This window comes from Protomyctophum parallelum (assembly GCF_964188405.1).
Source record: "Protomyctophum parallelum genome assembly, chromosome: 1".
Lineage (NCBI taxonomy): Eukaryota > Metazoa > Chordata > Actinopteri > Myctophiformes > Myctophidae > Protomyctophum > Protomyctophum parallelum.
The window spans coordinates 5,141,312-5,159,139 of NC_139697.1; the positions used below are offsets into that span (position 1 = coordinate 5,141,312).

Genomic DNA, 17,828 nt, shown 5'->3' on the forward strand with positions numbered 1-17,828 from the left:
TCACATTGTTCCACAAAATAAAGAATAACAGCTACGTAAAGTTTGTCTTGTTTTATTGTCTAACAAAAGACAGACATTTCCATTCCAGACAAGACTTCAAATTCCACAATTTCATTAAGAAATAACAAATTAATTACAACATAAGAAACTATCCAAACAGCATAGCTGGTGCGTCCAGGCCGCAGTTTGTATAAAATAAATGAAAAAAAATAAACACCTGTTCATTCTAGACTGGTCCTTACACACTGGAAGTTTATTTTGGTGTTCCCATCAATTTAAACTGTCATGAATTCATCCACACGGAACACAAATATCATGTGGCGATAAAGCAATGCTCTTTTTTGCAAATTGAGGTTAATGTTTCAAATCAAAGCATCAACCTGTATGAAAGACATGAACTGCATGGATAGTTTGATGTGAAATGTTTTCAAATGGTTTATTCATTGTGCTCCTGGTGTGTAAGTAGTTCACTCTCCAAAAATGCATCAATTCCTCAAAACCATTCACTGGGAGCGTTGTTCTGGAGTTCATACAAAGCTTATTAAAAATATACTGTTGATAGTTTTGCTGTTAAATCTCTGCCTCTGTTTTACTTCAATTCATGACGTGGTTTTCTTATTTTGTTGGATTCTTCGGTTGCCGCAAAGGATCGTTAACACAAATTAAAATTCAATTTGTATTCAAGCCATGATCACGGGGTGATAGGAGGATAGAAATGAAGCCTTTTTTTGGGGTGAAATACCCACTAAATAAATGTGCCCGGCATTGTAGGGCTACCATCCGCATCCAAAAAACACAACAAAACAAAAACAAAGAACGAAAATCACTGTCAAGGAAGGCCCTTGATCGCTGCCGTGTTCGTCGAGTCTTTTACCCCCAATATGGGTAAATAAGATACTCAAATATCCCCGAGCCCTCCTCCCCTCCCCTCCCCAAGACCCAAACACACCCCAACTGTTATCCACATACGCCCTATTTTATACTCCTGTCCTACGACGGTATTGAATGGCCGAAATAGCCGATCTACAAGTTTCACAGCACGTTGTGAGCATATACTGTAGGTCGGCTATTTCGGCTGATAATTTTCAATTACAACAACGTTTTTGTTTTCTAGTTCTTCTTGGCCTTGGGCGAGTCGTACTTTCTCTTGCTGGAGTACCACAGGAGCAGGGGGATCCCGATGGACGGAAGGGTCATCACGCCGAACGCTGCCCAGTCCAGCTGTAGAACACGAGCACGCACACACAAACACACACACAGGAGAAGTTAGATTAGTCAAATGAACACACATTTGAAGTCAAACCATGGACTATTTGTGACAGGGAATGTAGTCAGCAGTTCTCCTAAAGCACTGGTCCCAAACAGTGGGTCGCGAGACTCGGGACCCATTCGTGGGTCACGGAACAATCTTTGTAGGTCACGACCCGAGTAAAAATGTAAAACTGACGTTTGTCTCCCTGAAAGTGTGAGAGGCACAGTTTGCAGAAGACTTACATAGTGAGGAGAGAAGCGTCTGTCAAACTCTCTCTGAGCCAAGATCCCACCCTGTCCTGGAGCGCTGGTGTAGCCAACCTGTATGACAACAACATACCCATCACATTAGCTGTTGAAAAATAGCAACGCGCTATGACCTTGTAGATCTCATTTAGAAACATTGTGAAAATGTGGCCCGAAACCTTTTTAAATTTAACTCAAATCTTTGCTTTTACAGATGATGTCCTTGACATGAAAAGGTTTGAGCACCACCATTTAGAAGACATTTGTACAATCTGATCTCAGGTCTTAATGGGTTAAAGTAGTGAAAATAGCCGACTTGCAAGCTCGGGATGCGAGGCGATCTATTTTCACACTGTGAGTTGTGACACAATTTTTCATGTTCCATGAATACCCAGGAACTGAATTGAAACGAGACGTCAAAGACTTTGTTTCGGTGATATCCTTTTGGACTTAGTGTTTGACTGTACTCTGTACTGTTGACATTTCTGCCTAATAAAGTATTCAATCCATCAATTGTACGGCAAAGTATAAACTAGGCCTTTCATTTGATCAGGAAAATTGATTTGAATCGATTTTAAGAAATGTATTTGACATTTCTCACATTGATTAGCCGATATATAAAACAAACTTGTGTTCTTGGTTATTCGATTAATCATATACGTAATAAAATAATCAATAGATGCAGCCCTAAAGCCCAAACGACACCAAAATGGTCGGGTCAGGACGAGACGGTTTTTAATGCATTGGTGTGGTTGACCTTAACCCAGTCTGACCGGGCACCCATTTTGGTGTCGGCATCATGTCGTGCTTTAGCTATTGAAAAATAGCAGACCTACAAGCTCATATCGCGCCACCGAGTGGCGCGATACGAGCTTGTAGGTCTGCTATTTTTTGAAAATAATGAACGACTGACATTTTTAGAATCTGATCTCAGGTCAGAATGGGTTCAACAGACCAGTGTGTGTCCAGTGGAAACCTCGCATGAATCTGATCTCAGGTCGGAATGGGTTATAACGGTTTGTCCCAAGGGGTCCCTACCGGTGTAGTTTGCGCTTTACATGTGTTTTTATTAAACCATTAAAACTGACCTCTGTCATTTTTTTATACTATCTGCTATTCAAAAGATAGCAGATATGCAAGCTCATAGCACTTCGTGCTGCTCTCAAGAGTTAAATTATTGTTAATATCAGCATTAAGTCTACACAATATTAGAGAATGTAAAATAATTGTTATTTTGATCAACATTTGCCTGTTGTCTCTCCTATGGTACCACATCAACACAGCATGGAATTGCGGACAAAATCTTATCCAACAACAACAAAATAGTATTATATAATTTGGGTCTGCGGGGCTAAATCTCATCAAATGGTGGTCCAAATAAATAATGGATCTTAATATGAGAAAAGTTGAAAACCACTGCATTAGCCCATTCTGACTGGGCACCCATTTTGGTGTTATGCTTTAGCTATTGAAAAATAGCAGATCTACAAGCTCATATCGCGCCACCGAGTGGCGCGATACGAGCTTGTAGGTCTGCTATTTTTGAAAAATCGAAGAGCGACTGACATTTTTAGAATCTGATCTCAGGTCAGAATGGGTTCATCAGACCAGTGTGTGTCCGGCGGAAACCTCGTATGAATCTGATCTCAGGTCAGAATGGGTTAGAATACTCACCACCACTTTACCTCCCTCCTGGGCCAGGTAACTGACAGAGGCTGAGGTGAAGTTGAAGTATCCGGCCTTGAGGGGGCGCAACACCACAGTGTGAGACACATTGCTGGCACTGGGAGGGTGAGGGTTAAGGTTCACATCATAGACTGTAAAAAATATGGACAAAGCGTTCGCCGGGTCTAACATGAACGTAAAATGAAGCCTGTAATAATATGGTAATTCCTGATGTAAGTCGCCATCTTTCTAGATCCTATGGTACCAGCTGGCCATTGGCTGGCTCCGTTTTGGACCAGCTGGCCATTGGCTGCCCAGACAACGAGGCGGGACTTCCCCCCTTCTTCTCCGTTGGTTTTTATTTTGACTCGAGTGGGAGGGGAATCCCGATCATAGACTGTAACGGTAGCCAGGCCCCTCAGAACATACGCAATGTTTTTTTTTCTTTATGGTCATTTTTTTAATTAATGGGACCATAATTTTCCAAAAAGAATATTATGACATTAGAAATGAGACTTTAAACTAGTGACTGGAAGAAGAAAGTATTCATGACCATGTTTATTAAGGTAATACAGTCTAGGTGAAGTTGGGCCAAAATACATGGGCCTCTATGGAGCTATGGGGCTTTTTGGGTCCAGTCCAGCGCCACAACAGGCCATTATATGAACTACCGATTTCAAATGAGGCTTCACGAAATATCTGGCTGACTGCCCCCCTGGAGCACAATACACACACACACGATATGTCAATACATTTTAGTTTATGACGATTGTCATACAAATTAATTAATTCAGTGTTTTTGGCAGTGAACACGGTAATAGAGCAATACAAAGATAGATATATTGATATCAAAAAAGAGAAAACCTTCCAAGGAAGGGACTGCACACTCCAGGGAACAGAGACGGACAACTTACTGCATCAAACTTATTTATTAGCACGACGCGTTTCGCCCATGAGCTTCGTCAGGTGCACCTGACGAAGCTCACGGCGAAACACATGAGCTTCGTCAGGTGCACCTGACGAAGCTCACGGCGAAACACATGAGCTTCGTCAGGTGCACCTGACGAAGCTCACGGCGAAACACATGAGCTTCGTCAGGTGCACCTGACGAAGCTCACGGCGAAACACATGAGCTTCGTCAGGTGCACCTGACGAAGCTCACGGCGAAACACATGAGCTTCGTCAGGTGCACCTGACGAAGCTCACGGCGAAACGCGCCGTGCTAATAAATGTGCAGTCCCTTCCTTGGAAGGTTTTTCTCTTTTTTGATGTCTATGCCTGCTAACTAAACTTGCACCTCCTACGGGTCTTTTTGGATGTCAGGAGTCCCTTTTTTGTCTCATATATATATTGATGTTTGAGTTTTTAGCCTTTTCTAAACTAAATGCACAAGGCCAGGCCACGTATTTAATAATGTATAGTTGTATACTACTTAAAAGACGATCTGCAAACTCACCATCGTGGCACATTGTGAGCTTGCAGATCTACTACGTAATGACACCCACAAGAGGGAGACATACTGAGTTGTGTTAAGAGTCTGTTGGTCATTAAAAGGATACGGTGCGATTCTGTCCCATTTGACGTTCAGCATTCCTGAGACGATCCCAAAGTCCTCCGGGGGGAAAGAGTCATCGGACAGCTCCACCTCCAGGGCAGCGCTGTGGAGGAAAATAATAATAACAATAAGATTGATTTGTGTGCGTGTGTACTGTGTATATATAGGCCTACTGTACATATATTTTTTAACCCATTCTGAACGGGCACCCATTTTGGTGTCGGCATCATGTTATGCTTTAGCTATTGAAAAATAGCAGATCTACAAGCTCATATCGCGCCACCGAGTGGCGCGATACGAGCTTGTAGGTCTGCTATTTTTGAAAAAAACGAAGAACGACTGACATTTTTAGAATCTGATCTCAGGTCAGAATGGGTTCATCAGACCAGTGTGTGTCCGGCGGAAACCTCGTATGAATCTGATCTCAGGTCAGAATGGGTTAACGCATCCTACCCACCCAACTACCAGGAGCAGTGAGTATGCCACTGAGTATAGTCATAGATGTATGTAAAAATGTAAAATAATTTCCGTTCATTGGAGCGACCTCTATTGACACGAGGGCAGAAGTGCGCCGGGCGTGCGGAAGGCACACTGCGCCACGCTGCCACTCAAGTGACTACTGGCCAATCACAATCATAGAGAGTCTTTTCCAGGAATTGTCAGACCCGACTATCTGCTCTAGTCTCACTAGTGTCTCACTAGTCTTGCGTTGCCAGACTGTTAGTTGTCTGGCTACGAGACTGGTGAGGCACCAACGCGGATGCTTGCCCTCACTTGAGTACAGATGCCCCAGAGCTGAAGGAGGAGTCTACCTTTCTATGTCTACGGTCATCACACGACCCCTCTTCCTAGGCAAACCCATTTTAACATAAAATTCCATTTTATCCATGTCAACCAAGTAGGCTACACACTAGTCACTAGTGTCTCAGGGGTAGAGTAGCCAGTAGAGCAGCTGGATGGGAAAGGCAAAGTTCCCAGATCGATCTGGGGTTTACCAAGTATTGACGGTTTAACCCATTCTGACCGGGCACCCATTTTGGTGTCAGCATCATGTTATGCTTTAGCTATTTAAAAATAGCAGATCTACAAGCTCATATCGCGCCACCGAGTGGCGCGATACGAGCTTGTAGGTCTGCTATTTTTGAAAAATCGAAGAGCGACTGACATTTCTAGAATCTGATCTCAGGTCAGAATGGGTTGATCAGACCAGTGTGTGTCCAGCGGACACCTCATATGAATCTGATCTCAGGTCAGAATGGGTTAAGACAAGTGGTTAAATGTCTGAAGATACACATTATAAGAAAGAAGTCCGTCTGCACACCTACGGTGGACAGGTGCGTCGGATAACTGGAACTGAGAAGTAGAGAAAAAAGGATCCCGCACTTCACTTGAGTTAGATTTATTGAGCAATGTTTCGGTCGTTCAGACCTTCATCAGGAATATACACATTAACATCAGACCTTCATCAGGAATATACACATTAACATCAAGCCAACATACACTGCACGATTCTTACTCAATCCTGCTCGATTTTCCTCCACAAGAATTTAGATCACGGTTCTCACTTTTTGCTGCACAATTCTTCACAAAATTAGATTGCATAGATCTGAATCTCGATCTTTTTTCGATTAAAGCACTAGATGAAATAGCGCTGTCAAACAAGTCTATTAAACCATCTATGAAAACAGTTTAATATTGTATTATACAATATACAGTAGGGGGTCTCGGCTTATCTCTCAGATAAGGGGTACTTGGGCTGAAAAATGTTGGAATCAGGACCCCTGCTTTATGGTAAATGTATATAGCGCAAAGGCACCAACCTGCTCATCGGGAGCAAAAAGGTGTTCAGCGTCTTGCTCAAGGACACTTCGACACCAAGGCCCCTTTTCCACCGGTTGGTTCCCAATGTGAACCGGTTCAGTTCTTTTTGGTTCTTAGTCCATGAGCCAGAGCTCCAAAATTGAAACATTAATTATGAATTGAGTGGGCAAAACCATACCTATATTAGATTGTTATCACCATTAAACTTCACCAATTGAGTACTTACACGAAGACAATGATTTATTGTATTACAGATTTTACATTTTTAAATAGGCAAATGAGGCATTATGTAGGAAAAATATGCAATACTCAAAAATATGAAAAAGCTACTACTGTGGAAGGGTTATCATGTATTAATTTACTTGTATTGATCCTATAAACAATTTAATATAGGGTATAGTTTGCCCACCAATTATGGAGCTCTGGCTCATGGACTAAAAACCAAAAAGAACTGAACCGGTTCCCATTGGGAACCAACCGGTGGAAAAGGGGTCCAACTGTGGGGGAGCCAGGGATCGAACTGGGAACCCATCCGGCTGCTCTACCCCTCCCCTGAGCCACAATGCTTTGGGCACATCATAGTAAATGGACACACTCTGTACCTGGTGCCAACGTTGTAGATGTTGTACTGCAGGGTGAGGTCTCTGCCCTCCACAGCGTAGCGGTTCAACAAGGCCTTAGAAGCCAGCAGGCGAGCCCCCTCCTCTCCCGTTCCCACTCCCAGCACCGCCAACAGCACGATCACAAGCACAGTCCTCATCTGAAAACACACACACACACAACCGCACACAGTTGAGTTAGGGCTGAAGAAATATCCATAATCAATCATTTAACCCATTCTGACCTGAGATCAGATTCATACGAGGTTTCCGCCGGACACACACTGGTCCTGATGAACCCATTCTGACCTGAGATCAGATTTAAAAAATGTCAGTCGCTCTTCGATTTTTCAAAAATAGACCTACAAGCTCGTATCGCGCCACTCGGTGGCGCGATATGAGCTTGTAGATCTGCTATTTTTCAATAGCTAAAGCATAACATGATGCTGACACCAAAATGGGTGCCCGTTCAGAATGGGTTAATTATAGAGTAGAAAACCCTATTTTAGGGCATATCATTATAGGCGACAATGATGAAAATCTACAAGCTCACACCGTGTCGCTATGCATCGTGCTGTGAGTTTGTACTCCTATTTCACCGCTGTGCAGCGAAATATAACGCTTAAGTTGTTAAATGTAAGCTATATGTAAATGCTATTTTTGACAAATGTTTGAAAATGTATGGACGTTTTTCCAACATGGAAATGATTGAGCAAAGATAATTGTGATTATCTCAAATAATGGAGATGATGTAATAATTGAGACAGGCCTAAGAGACGAGACATGCATAGATTAGGTTTATCTAAGACAAAGTGGGTCTCATGTGGGGTCTGGGTTTCAGCTACATTATTGATTAGTTAACTTAGATGTACCTTTATGGTTCCTCTGTAACAAATGGAACCAAATGGACCCTTACAGGTCTGTAACTCTGTACAAAATACAAAAATGGAACCAAATGGACCCTTACAGGTCTGTAACTCTGTAGTTATCATGTTATGCTTTAGCTATTGAAAAATAGCAGATCTACAAGCTCATAGCGCGCCACCGAGTGGCGCGCTACGAGCTTGTAGGTCTGCTATTTTTTGAAAAATCAAAGAACGACTGACATTTTTAGAATCTGATCTCAGGTCAGAATGGGTTAATCAGACCAGTGTGTTGTCCAGTGGAAACCTCGTATGAATCTGATCTCAGGTCAGAATGGGTTAAGACTGAGGATTCTACAGTATAGATCACATTTGCAGTGGTTGCAAAAAAGAATGCTCCAGTTTAAAGGGTTTGGCCAAAATAAAGTGCTTTTTTTACGTTACAGTAGTAGAGGTAGCTAATCTACCTAGCCTACGTCTACAATTAAGCAGCCTAGCTAACACGAGCATGTCTACATCGCATACATTGATAATAAGCCTTATCTCAATGCACTCACATATTAATTAGAGTAGAAAAAAATATTAAAGACATAAAAAAAGAAATAACATTTCGGGACGCTGATCTGCAAGCTCACTGCGCTTATAAATCACTGGACTTGTACTAGTACACTGAAATGTGTACATCGGCTAGGGAAAAAAACTAAGAAAAAATCAAATAAAGCGTGAAACGTACTAAATAAATCCACATTAGTAAACAATGTCATGAGTTAAATTTGAACGCGCTACAGTGAATGGGCGGATAATCATGATACGCCTTGCCCTTTACGCTTACGTGTACTTGACTCGACCATTCAAACTGCTACAGTGCTACAAATTGTAACATTTTATACATTACAACAACATCCACACCGATAAATATGTCATTAAACGTGTATGGATCCAGGCAGAGCGTTAAAACGTGGACACGTAATGTTTATCTTATGGTAAATAAAGCGTAAACAAAGACTCGGACGCTTACGTGTACTTGACTCGACCATTCAAACTAACGGTAGGGCTACTACTACTACGCTATAAAATCGTCCATAGTTTTTCTACATTCAAACATTATCCGCCGCCTATCCATAAATCTATTAAACGTGTTTAGGAATGTAGGCAGAGCGTTGAAACGTGTGTATTTAATGTCTATTTGAGGTGAAATAAAGGGAAAAGGGAGGAGAAGGTTCTCACCGCTGCTCTGCTGCTCTCTTACTCCAAATGTAGAAGGACTGAAGCGAGGCTGCGCAAGCGCACAAGGCGTGAGTTCGTGCTTTGATGACGAGTAGACTGGGATCGCTTCCGCTTCACCCGGGGTTTCACAACCGGTCTAGAGCGGATACGGAACCGGCTATTTAAAGGACCGGATACAGTGGGCGGGCTCTAAAACCGGACAAGCGTTTTAATGTAGGGTATTTGAAAAGAGCTGATCTACAAGCTATTTGATTGACTGATTGATTGATTGATTGGTTGGTTGGTTGGTTGGTTGGTTGGTTGGTTGGTTGGTTGGTTGATTGATTGGTTGGTTGGTTGGTTGGTTGGTTGGTTGGTTGGTTGGTTGGTTGATTGATTGATTGAAATATTTATTAACAGTTTGCAGAATTACAGTACATTTCAAGCACAAACTCAATACAAAGACTGTTAACTCTGAGTGGACGATTAAGCATTACACTTGTTTACAACAGGGTCCACCTGAGTTCAATTCATCAAAACATTTAGAGACTTATGGGGGGGGGGGGGGGGGGGGGGGGCGGGGGTTCAGATTTTACGGGGGCCAGTTTCGAATTGCAGCCATCCGTAGATGCCCTTTGAGAGCGGTTTTGAAGGAGTCAAGGGATTCACATGTCTTAATGACTGTTGGTAGGGCGTTCCACATTTTGGTGGCATAGGAGCGAAAATAATTTAGTCCCTTGTTTGTGCCGAATCTGGGTTGTACATGGTTTGTTGTACTCCCTCTGGTGTTGTGGGTGTGGACTTCGTTTACATTAAGGAAGTATTTAGACAGGTACATGGGTATCTTGGTGGTGTATCGAATCTTGTGGACCAGACCCATTGCAAGATGCTGTACTCTGTCGTCGACCCTAGCCATCCCAGCCTGTCAAAGTGGGCAGGGATGAGGTGGGTTCGGGGGGTGAGGCCAAGTAGGAGCCTGACCAGTTTGTTTTGGGAGGTCTGGAGCCTTTTTTAAGGGCCTTTGAGGTGCTGTGGTACCAAGAGGTGCATGCATACTAGTCAAAGAAACCTTGTACGAGGGCTCCTGTTAAGGTCTTCAAGGTGTTTTTGTTGACCAGTGAGGAGATCCTGTAAAGGAACCTTGTTCTTTGATTGACTTTTTTGATTACGTTGGTGGCCATTTTATCACTGGAAAGATTGGCCTCCAGGATGGAACCTAGGTAGGTAATTTCATCTTTTCGTGTGATAATATTGTCACCCACTAACCAAGAAGCCATCTGCCTTGCTGATTGATAAAACCAGAAAAGGCACTATAAAACTTGTTTACACCAAGGATTAAATAGTAATCTCAGCAAGGCTGCATGACGGTTTCTCAGTTAAAGTGGGTGACAATATTAGGCTATCACTTGGAAAAATGAGATTACCTAGGTTCCATCCTGGAGGCAAATATTTCCTGTGATAAAATGGCCACCAATGTAATCAAAAAAGTCAACCAAAGAACAAGATTCCTGTGTATACAGGATTTCCTCACTGGTCAAGAAAAACACCTTGAAGACTCAAGACCATAACAGGAGCCCGCCCGGCCGCCCCTCATACAAGGTTTCTTCGATTCATGCACCTCATGGACATGGTACCACAGCTTTATTATTCATTATCACCATCACCAGCAGAGGGAGGTGTTGTCTCCGTATTGAATGCTATATTTAGTTTTCATAGTTCATTCGTGAAGTTGTCATAACACTGCATCAGGGTTTATTTACTTTATTAATTAATCTCTTCAGCTCCACACCCAAAACAGGAATGTAGTGTCTCCCCACGAGAAAAATGCATTATGAATGAATCAATCAAACACTCTTTTTTAAATTGTGAAATAGCAGATTATTCATAACATTAAGTGATAAATAAATTAATGATGTATTATAGGCTAATCTACCCGACAGCACATACAGTCATTAAAATCTGCCTCACATTTACGAGCTGCAACAATAAAGTAGGCTACTGCTTTCAGTGCTTTGCTTTTACTCAAGCAAGGACAGACAATGTAAACCATCCTGAGGCAAGCTAGAAGCTGTAAGATACTGTGTGTTGGAAAGGCCAAACCATATATTATTAGGCTGCCTTGCCAACATGCAGGCATGTGCAGAGGGCCTTTGATTGGACTGATTGAGACTGCATTACAGGCACCTGTGCTGTTAATTTATAATTTAGTAGGTTCACCTTGCTCTGCAGAGAGAGTTCAGTTTCAGTTTGTGTTTGACAGAGCAACACCTCCTTTTGACTGTGCGTCAATGACGATATGTAAGTGTATTTTGTCCATGTTATCACAGTACATATAGGCTTACATGTAACAGTTTGATGGTCAACCTAAGTTTGCTGTTACTATTGTTTGTTTGATAACTTTGTGACACTATATGGATGTTTAGACAGACAATTGTTATGGATGTTTCTGTAATGTTTAGAAATGTATTTTGCCTATGAAAGTGCTTTGGATGTTCTGTATAACCAGAAACCAGTGCCACCAAGACCATGGGTACATTTCAAACAAAAGCACAACTCAATACACAAACTGTTACTGTGGACGACACCAAGATAAAGGGTCCACCATTTTCAATTCATCATAACATTTAGAGATGTATAAATATAGACTTATATAAAAAACAGGAAATCATGTAAGGAGGTAAAAAGGGAAAATAAGTACAGTAAGGTAAGGGGAGAAGGCGGTGGGGGGACTCAGACTTTACTGGGGCCAGTTTTGAATTGCAGCCATCCGTAGGTGTCCTTTGAAAGCGGTTTGGAACGAGTCAAGGGATTCACATGTCTTAAAGGCTGTTGGTAGGGCGTTCCACATTTTGGTGGCATAGGAGCGAAATTAATTTAGTTCCTTGTTTTTCTGGGTTGCACATGCTTTCTTGAACTCCCTCTGGTGTTGTGGGTGTGGACTTCAATGACATTAAAGAAGTATTTAGGTACATGGGTATCTTGGTGGTGTAGCGAATCTTGTGGACCAGACTCATTGCAAGATGCTGTTCTCTGTTGTCAACCCTAAGCCATTCCAGCCTGAAATCCTTTGGAAGGTGCAGCATGACCATGACCATGCTGCAGTATATTTGCCAGCATCCACCTTGTGTTTGATGTGGTCACTCAGATAGAGGAGGCATGTGTCAGTGGAGTAGGATGTTCTGATTATGTTCAGTTGATACTATCAATGATAAGGGCTACCAACTGAACCCTAGGAGAAGCTCTCGTCATCCTGCTAAGGGCCGATTCATACTCCTATTTTACCGCTGTTTCGGCGCTGTAGTGCCAAAATGTTTTCGGCTCGTCAGAAAATTTCAGTAGCACCGAAGAGCTGACTTTAGGATGGTACCCCCCCCCCCCCCCCCGAACCTCAAATGATGTCACATTGTAGGCACTACAGAGCCGACGGACTTTTATTCGGCTCTAAAATAGGAGTATGAATCGGCCCTAAATACCTAACCGACACTGACTTCGCTGATGACATCGCGCTTATCAGTCAATCATTGGAATACACTCAGGCTCTCCTTCAGTCTCTTGAGCAGGCCTCCAACTGTGTTGGTCTTTATCTCAACGAGACAAAAACTGAATACGTAAATATATGCAAATCCAACAATAACCACATTATAAAAACACTTAACACTCCTCTGAAACAGGTTGATGACTACAAGTATTTGGGTTCATATATATCTTCTTCCCAAAGGACTTTCAAACTAGGAAGGGTATTGCCTGGTCAGCCTGCAATGACATGCATAAGATCTGGTCATCCCAGCTTAGTAAGATGTTAATAGTAAAAATATTTAGGACGACCGTTGAGCCGATTCTACTCTATGGGCTGTATTTTGCGTGTCTTAAGTACCAGGTCTTATTCCCTAACTTGAGTAAACTAAAGACCTGGAGGCGTGATCAATGCCATTTGGCTATTCTGAGTGGCCAAAGAGCATTGATCACGCCTCCAGGTCTTTAGTTTACTCAAGTTAGGGAATAAGACCTGTTACTTAAGACACGCAAAATACAGCCCTATGGCTCCGAGACATGGACACTTTCAAAGAAACTAGAGAAACGGTTGAATGGACCGGGAAGTCTGGCGTGATATTGTGAAATCCACGATCTCGACCACGGTCGAATAATGATGATGATGAGGAGGATGTTCGGAAGCCAGATTGGAATTCGACATTAGTTTTTTAGTGGCAAGATACTTTTCAACCTGTTCATAGACTATCTTTTCCATCATACTATCGAGATGGAGCTAAGAATAGAAATAGGGCGGAGGTTGCCGGGGTCTAATTTGCTCCCTTCCTTGTGCAGGGGTTTACTTTGGCAACTGGCAAGTTTGAAATCTTGAGGGATGTGTCCCTCCCTGTTGATGGAAAGGTTTTATTATGTGGGTGATGATTGAAGCTGGCTGAGTCTCTGAGTTTGTGGCTGCGGTCTTCCTGTCCTCACTGCATGTTAGTCTGTGCACCAAAGGAAACTAAACACAGGAGTGAGAGGCGAGCTGAAACTTTCAGCTGAGCCGCATCAGTTGAGCTTGAAAGGTGCAGATCGGAAGAAAGTATCTATAGACTATTAGACTTGTGCAATAACAATGATATTCTCTTTTTCTTTTACACACAGAACACATCTTTTGTAGGCCTATGTGAACACGTGAAATGATTTATTCATTTTATTATTTTGTACGTGTGTGTGTGTGTGTGTGTGTGTGTGTGTGTGTGTGTGTGTGTGTGTGTGTGTGTGTGTGTGTGTGTGTGTGTGTGTGTGTGTGATTAATTCATGTTCTGTTCTTTAACTACATAGAAGTGTCTATTTGTATGTCTCTAAATGTTTTGATGAATTGAACAATGTGGACCCTGTTGTAAACAAGTGTAATGCTTAATTGGGTCGTCCACTCACAGTTAACAGTCTTTGTATTGAGTTTGTGCTTAAAATGTACTGTCAATTCTACAAACTGTTAATAAATATTTCAATCAATCAATCAATCAATCAATGTGTGTGAGTGTGAGTGTGAGTGTGAGAAGAACTAGCCGGAATGACCCTCACAGATGAAGCGGACACTTTTTTATTCATTAAAATGCATACACATGAACATTTGGGTAAATATGTTTTTGAGCTCAGGGCCTCATTTCCTTTGTGATACTTTATAAGTTTACCACACTGCCTTAATACCGAGAATAGGCTTGTTAGTTGTTACACAGGAAATGTGGTCTGCTATCACACCTCACGTTTCCCTTCTCATGCAATGCTGCACACAGTGTACTTCAAACTAAAGAAACATAAGTACATTTTGAACAATGAATTTAACCTCATGTAATGTGTCATTTAATTGCAACTTGACAATAATATAAGAAATATCATCATAATAATAAAGATGGCAAAGAAAGATAATATAGAGTACAACAGTAATCTTTGTTTATGCTATTGTTATAATACTGGCATTATAAAGCATGATGAAACAGTGGAAATTACCGGTAAGTCTTTATGATGTTAAGTGTGGCTGTATTTTCTGGTCATGTAGTCCTGGTCGGGACCCCCAGGAGGGAGTTTTGTTACAACCACACATTATTATTGCAGTACTGTATTGTGTAGGCCTATAACTATAGGCCTACACAAATGATTATTTTATTTACTGTATCAGTCATTCATTTTGTGCACACTCATTTTACCAGTGCAGAAGCAAATTATATATAACCTAAAATAATGTATTTGAACCATGCACTTTGAACCTGATGTCACTATTTTGGGTATCCTACCATTATAGGCGAACATTTTAAATGTTTTATTATTTATTATTTTGTAATCTACCAGCCGAACACATCACTATGTAAAACGTGTTGTAGATCGGCTATTTTCGGCGTGAATACTGCATGGTGCGTGTTGACATTTCGACTTGCCCATTGGCGTGCCTTGGGCACAAACAAGTTTGAGAAACCACTGCTGTGGATCATGGTTAAGTTATGCCAATTTTCTGGTCACATACACGACGGTTAAAATGAGGAGACATACGAGCAGAACTCCTGTTCTGCTGATGGAGAGAAGCACCAGGGTCTCCACCTGGTTACGATAGTCCCCAACATCCAGCCTGCTTCCATTTCCAAAGAACACCTCCCCACAGAGGGTCAAACCACACACATAATGTCCAGCATCGGCAACAGTCACGTTCCTCACAGTGAGTTTGTAGGCGCAACTATACTGTCCAGTTCTAGGAGCTTTCTGGCAGGCTTCAGGCATACTCCCCTGTGTGTAAATAAGACCAGGCTGAGACTCTCCAGAGCTTCTGAATCTGAACCAGTAGACGCGGTGTTGTCCACCACAGGTCTGGGTGTAGACGGTACAGGTCAGAGCCACAGAGTCTCCAGGCTGCGCTGACTCAGACACCCGCAGTTGGACGACAGAATTCTTGTTGCCCAGCTCCACACCTTTGAAAGTTATATATCATATTATACATCATGATTACCGACTGCTCTAATCTGATGAATTAACGGCAATGAATTTACTGGTACCTATTAGCCCTGGAAATTCAACATATAGGTGAAATACATACCGTGTATCATTAGGAAGGTTCCTGGTCCAAATTCAGTAATGTCTGAATGACTTACTCCACAAAAGTATGTTCCAGTGTCCTCTGATCTTGCATTTCTTATGTTAAGGTGGTGTCTAACTGTGTCTTTCTCTAGAGAAACATGACTGTCATTGTATCTGTCACAATAGTACATGTCTCCATAAAGGTTTCTTATCACACAGTGGAAACCCTTCACTGCTGTCAATTTGTACCATACAACCCTTTGTACACTGTAGGATGTGTAACACTCAAGTGTAACATCGTCACCCAGCTGCACTGCTTGAAATGGAATCGGCTGAGAGATGTTCAGTTGGGCCACACCTGGAACATAAAGAATATAAATAATACAATGGAATTTATTTAAAAACATGTAGCCTATGCATGTTTAACCTAAACACAGTTTGATTATAAACATAGCATTTGATCTGATGAAGATCATCAGATGTAATCATTACATTTCCAAACAGTATGTATGAGCTTCAACATTAATTATGATAATCCTTATTATAATTTTCTACTTTTATATATATACGCTATACGGTATTAAATCTGTTAATACTGTAAATGTGCTATATACTCACATGTGTTAATTAGGAGGAAAAGTACAAAGTATTCCATCCTTGTCCTGTTCAGAGGTTGAGTATTTATTTTGTGCTTGTGTGCACTTTAATTTGACTGCAGGTATGGCAAAGGCATTGCCATTCTGAATTCATATCAGCTCTAACATGCATCTGATTGGCTCACCAGCTTCCTGCAGTGCATTTGATTGGCTGCTCAGAACAGTGGGGCAGTCATTGCGACCATAGGTCGCAGATTACTCTGAAATCCTGCAAAACCTGTCAGTCCGTCCGTCACGCCGCCATATATGGCCGTCGGTCTGTCACACCTATATGAAGATCGCGACATTGACCTCATCAAACTCTGGATATCCATACATGGAGAAGACTGGATCATCATCACCTAGATCTCCATATGTGGAGCCGGCCAGAAACTCTACATCGGACCTCAAACCTCAAACCCTTAGATCTCCATATATGGAGCTGACATTCCGAATATTGATCCATCCCCACACATCCTCCCCCACACGTCCTTCGTCTTCGATGTCTCCCTTTTGACTGATACAGGCACGCCCCAAAGTTATTAGCACAGGCTGCCCAAAAATGTAGGCCCGGCCCTACCTGGGCTCTAACTGGGCTTGTGATAATAATGATGATATAACCCATTCTGACCGGGCACCCATTTTGGTGTCAGCATCATGTTAATATAGCAGATCTAAATAGCAGATCTAAATAGCAGATCTACAAGCTCATATCGCGCCACCGAGTGGCGCGATACGAGCTTGTAGGTCTGCTATTTTTGAAAAATCGAAGAACGACTGACATTTTTTAGAATCTGATCTCAGGTCAGAATGGGTCAATCAGACCAGTGTGTCAGAATGGGATAAACCTGCGAAACCTGTCAATCAGTCCATCACGCCAAACCTGTCAGTCAGAACGTCACGCCTCGTGAAGCGCTCCATATATGGCCAATACAGAATTAATTATGTTCATCTGACCTCATCAAACCCTAGCTGCCTCGCTGCCACCCTTAGATCTCTATATATGGAGCTGACCTGTTCTGACATTCCATATGTTGACCTCATCAAACTTACCCCTTTCCCTGATGTCTGAATCCAAGTAATCAATAACGTACCCCGAAGTTACTTTGCCACTACTCACTTTATATGCATGCACACACTTTCAAGATGTTCCAGCTTGTATAGCTGCTGTCATGGAGAACTCCAACATTTTCATCTTTCAGGATATATATATTTTTTAACAATGCAATACTGCCTCATCAAACTTGGTATTGTGACTTATCTTGCATGAGAGGGGGAGAGGTGGTGCATGGAGTTAGCTGCTTTAGCAGACAGTTTGAGAGGGGGAGAGGTGGTGCATGGAGTTAGCTGCTTTAGCAGACAGTTTGAGAGGGGGAGAGGTGGTGCATGGAGTTAGCTGCTTTAGCAGACAGTTTGAGAGGGGGAGAGGTGGTGCATGGAGTTAGCTGCT

The 17,828-nt window shown here is 42.2% G+C and overlaps 1 protein-coding gene across 1 annotated transcript; it reads right to left on the bottom strand.

Annotated features, from left to right (window-relative positions):
- Positions 1–36: 36 nt before the first annotated feature.
- ssr2 (signal sequence receptor, beta) lies at positions 37–9,256 on the bottom strand. The gene is made up of 6 exons (XM_083770459.1): positions 9,228–9,256; positions 7,141–7,298; positions 4,722–4,820; positions 3,172–3,280; positions 1,495–1,572; positions 37–1,221 (listed from the first exon to the last, which is right to left on the bottom strand). The coding sequence occupies exons 2-6, from the start codon at positions 7,296–7,298 to the stop codon at positions 1,111–1,113; spliced, it is 555 nt and encodes a 184-aa protein (XP_083626585.1). The 5' UTR covers positions 9,228–9,256; the 3' UTR covers positions 37–1,110.
- Positions 9,257–17,828: the final 8,572 nt, after the last annotated feature.

What these genes read in the sequence shown, in the direction of transcription:
- ssr2 (XM_083770459.1), bottom strand. Translation starts at nt 7,298, where the DNA reads ATGAGGACTGTGCTTGTGATCGTGCTGTTGGCGGTGCTGGGAGTGGGA. An exon ending in ATCTACAACGTTGGCACCAG is followed by an intron (nt 4,821 to 7,140) that starts GTACAGAGTGTG and finishes TTTCCTCCACAG; the next exon opens with CGCTGCCCTGGAGGTGGAGC. An exon ending in AAATGGGACAGAATCGCACC is followed by an intron (nt 3,281 to 4,721) that starts GTATCCTTTTAA and finishes TCACCCTCCCAG; the next exon opens with TGCCAGCAATGTGTCTCACA.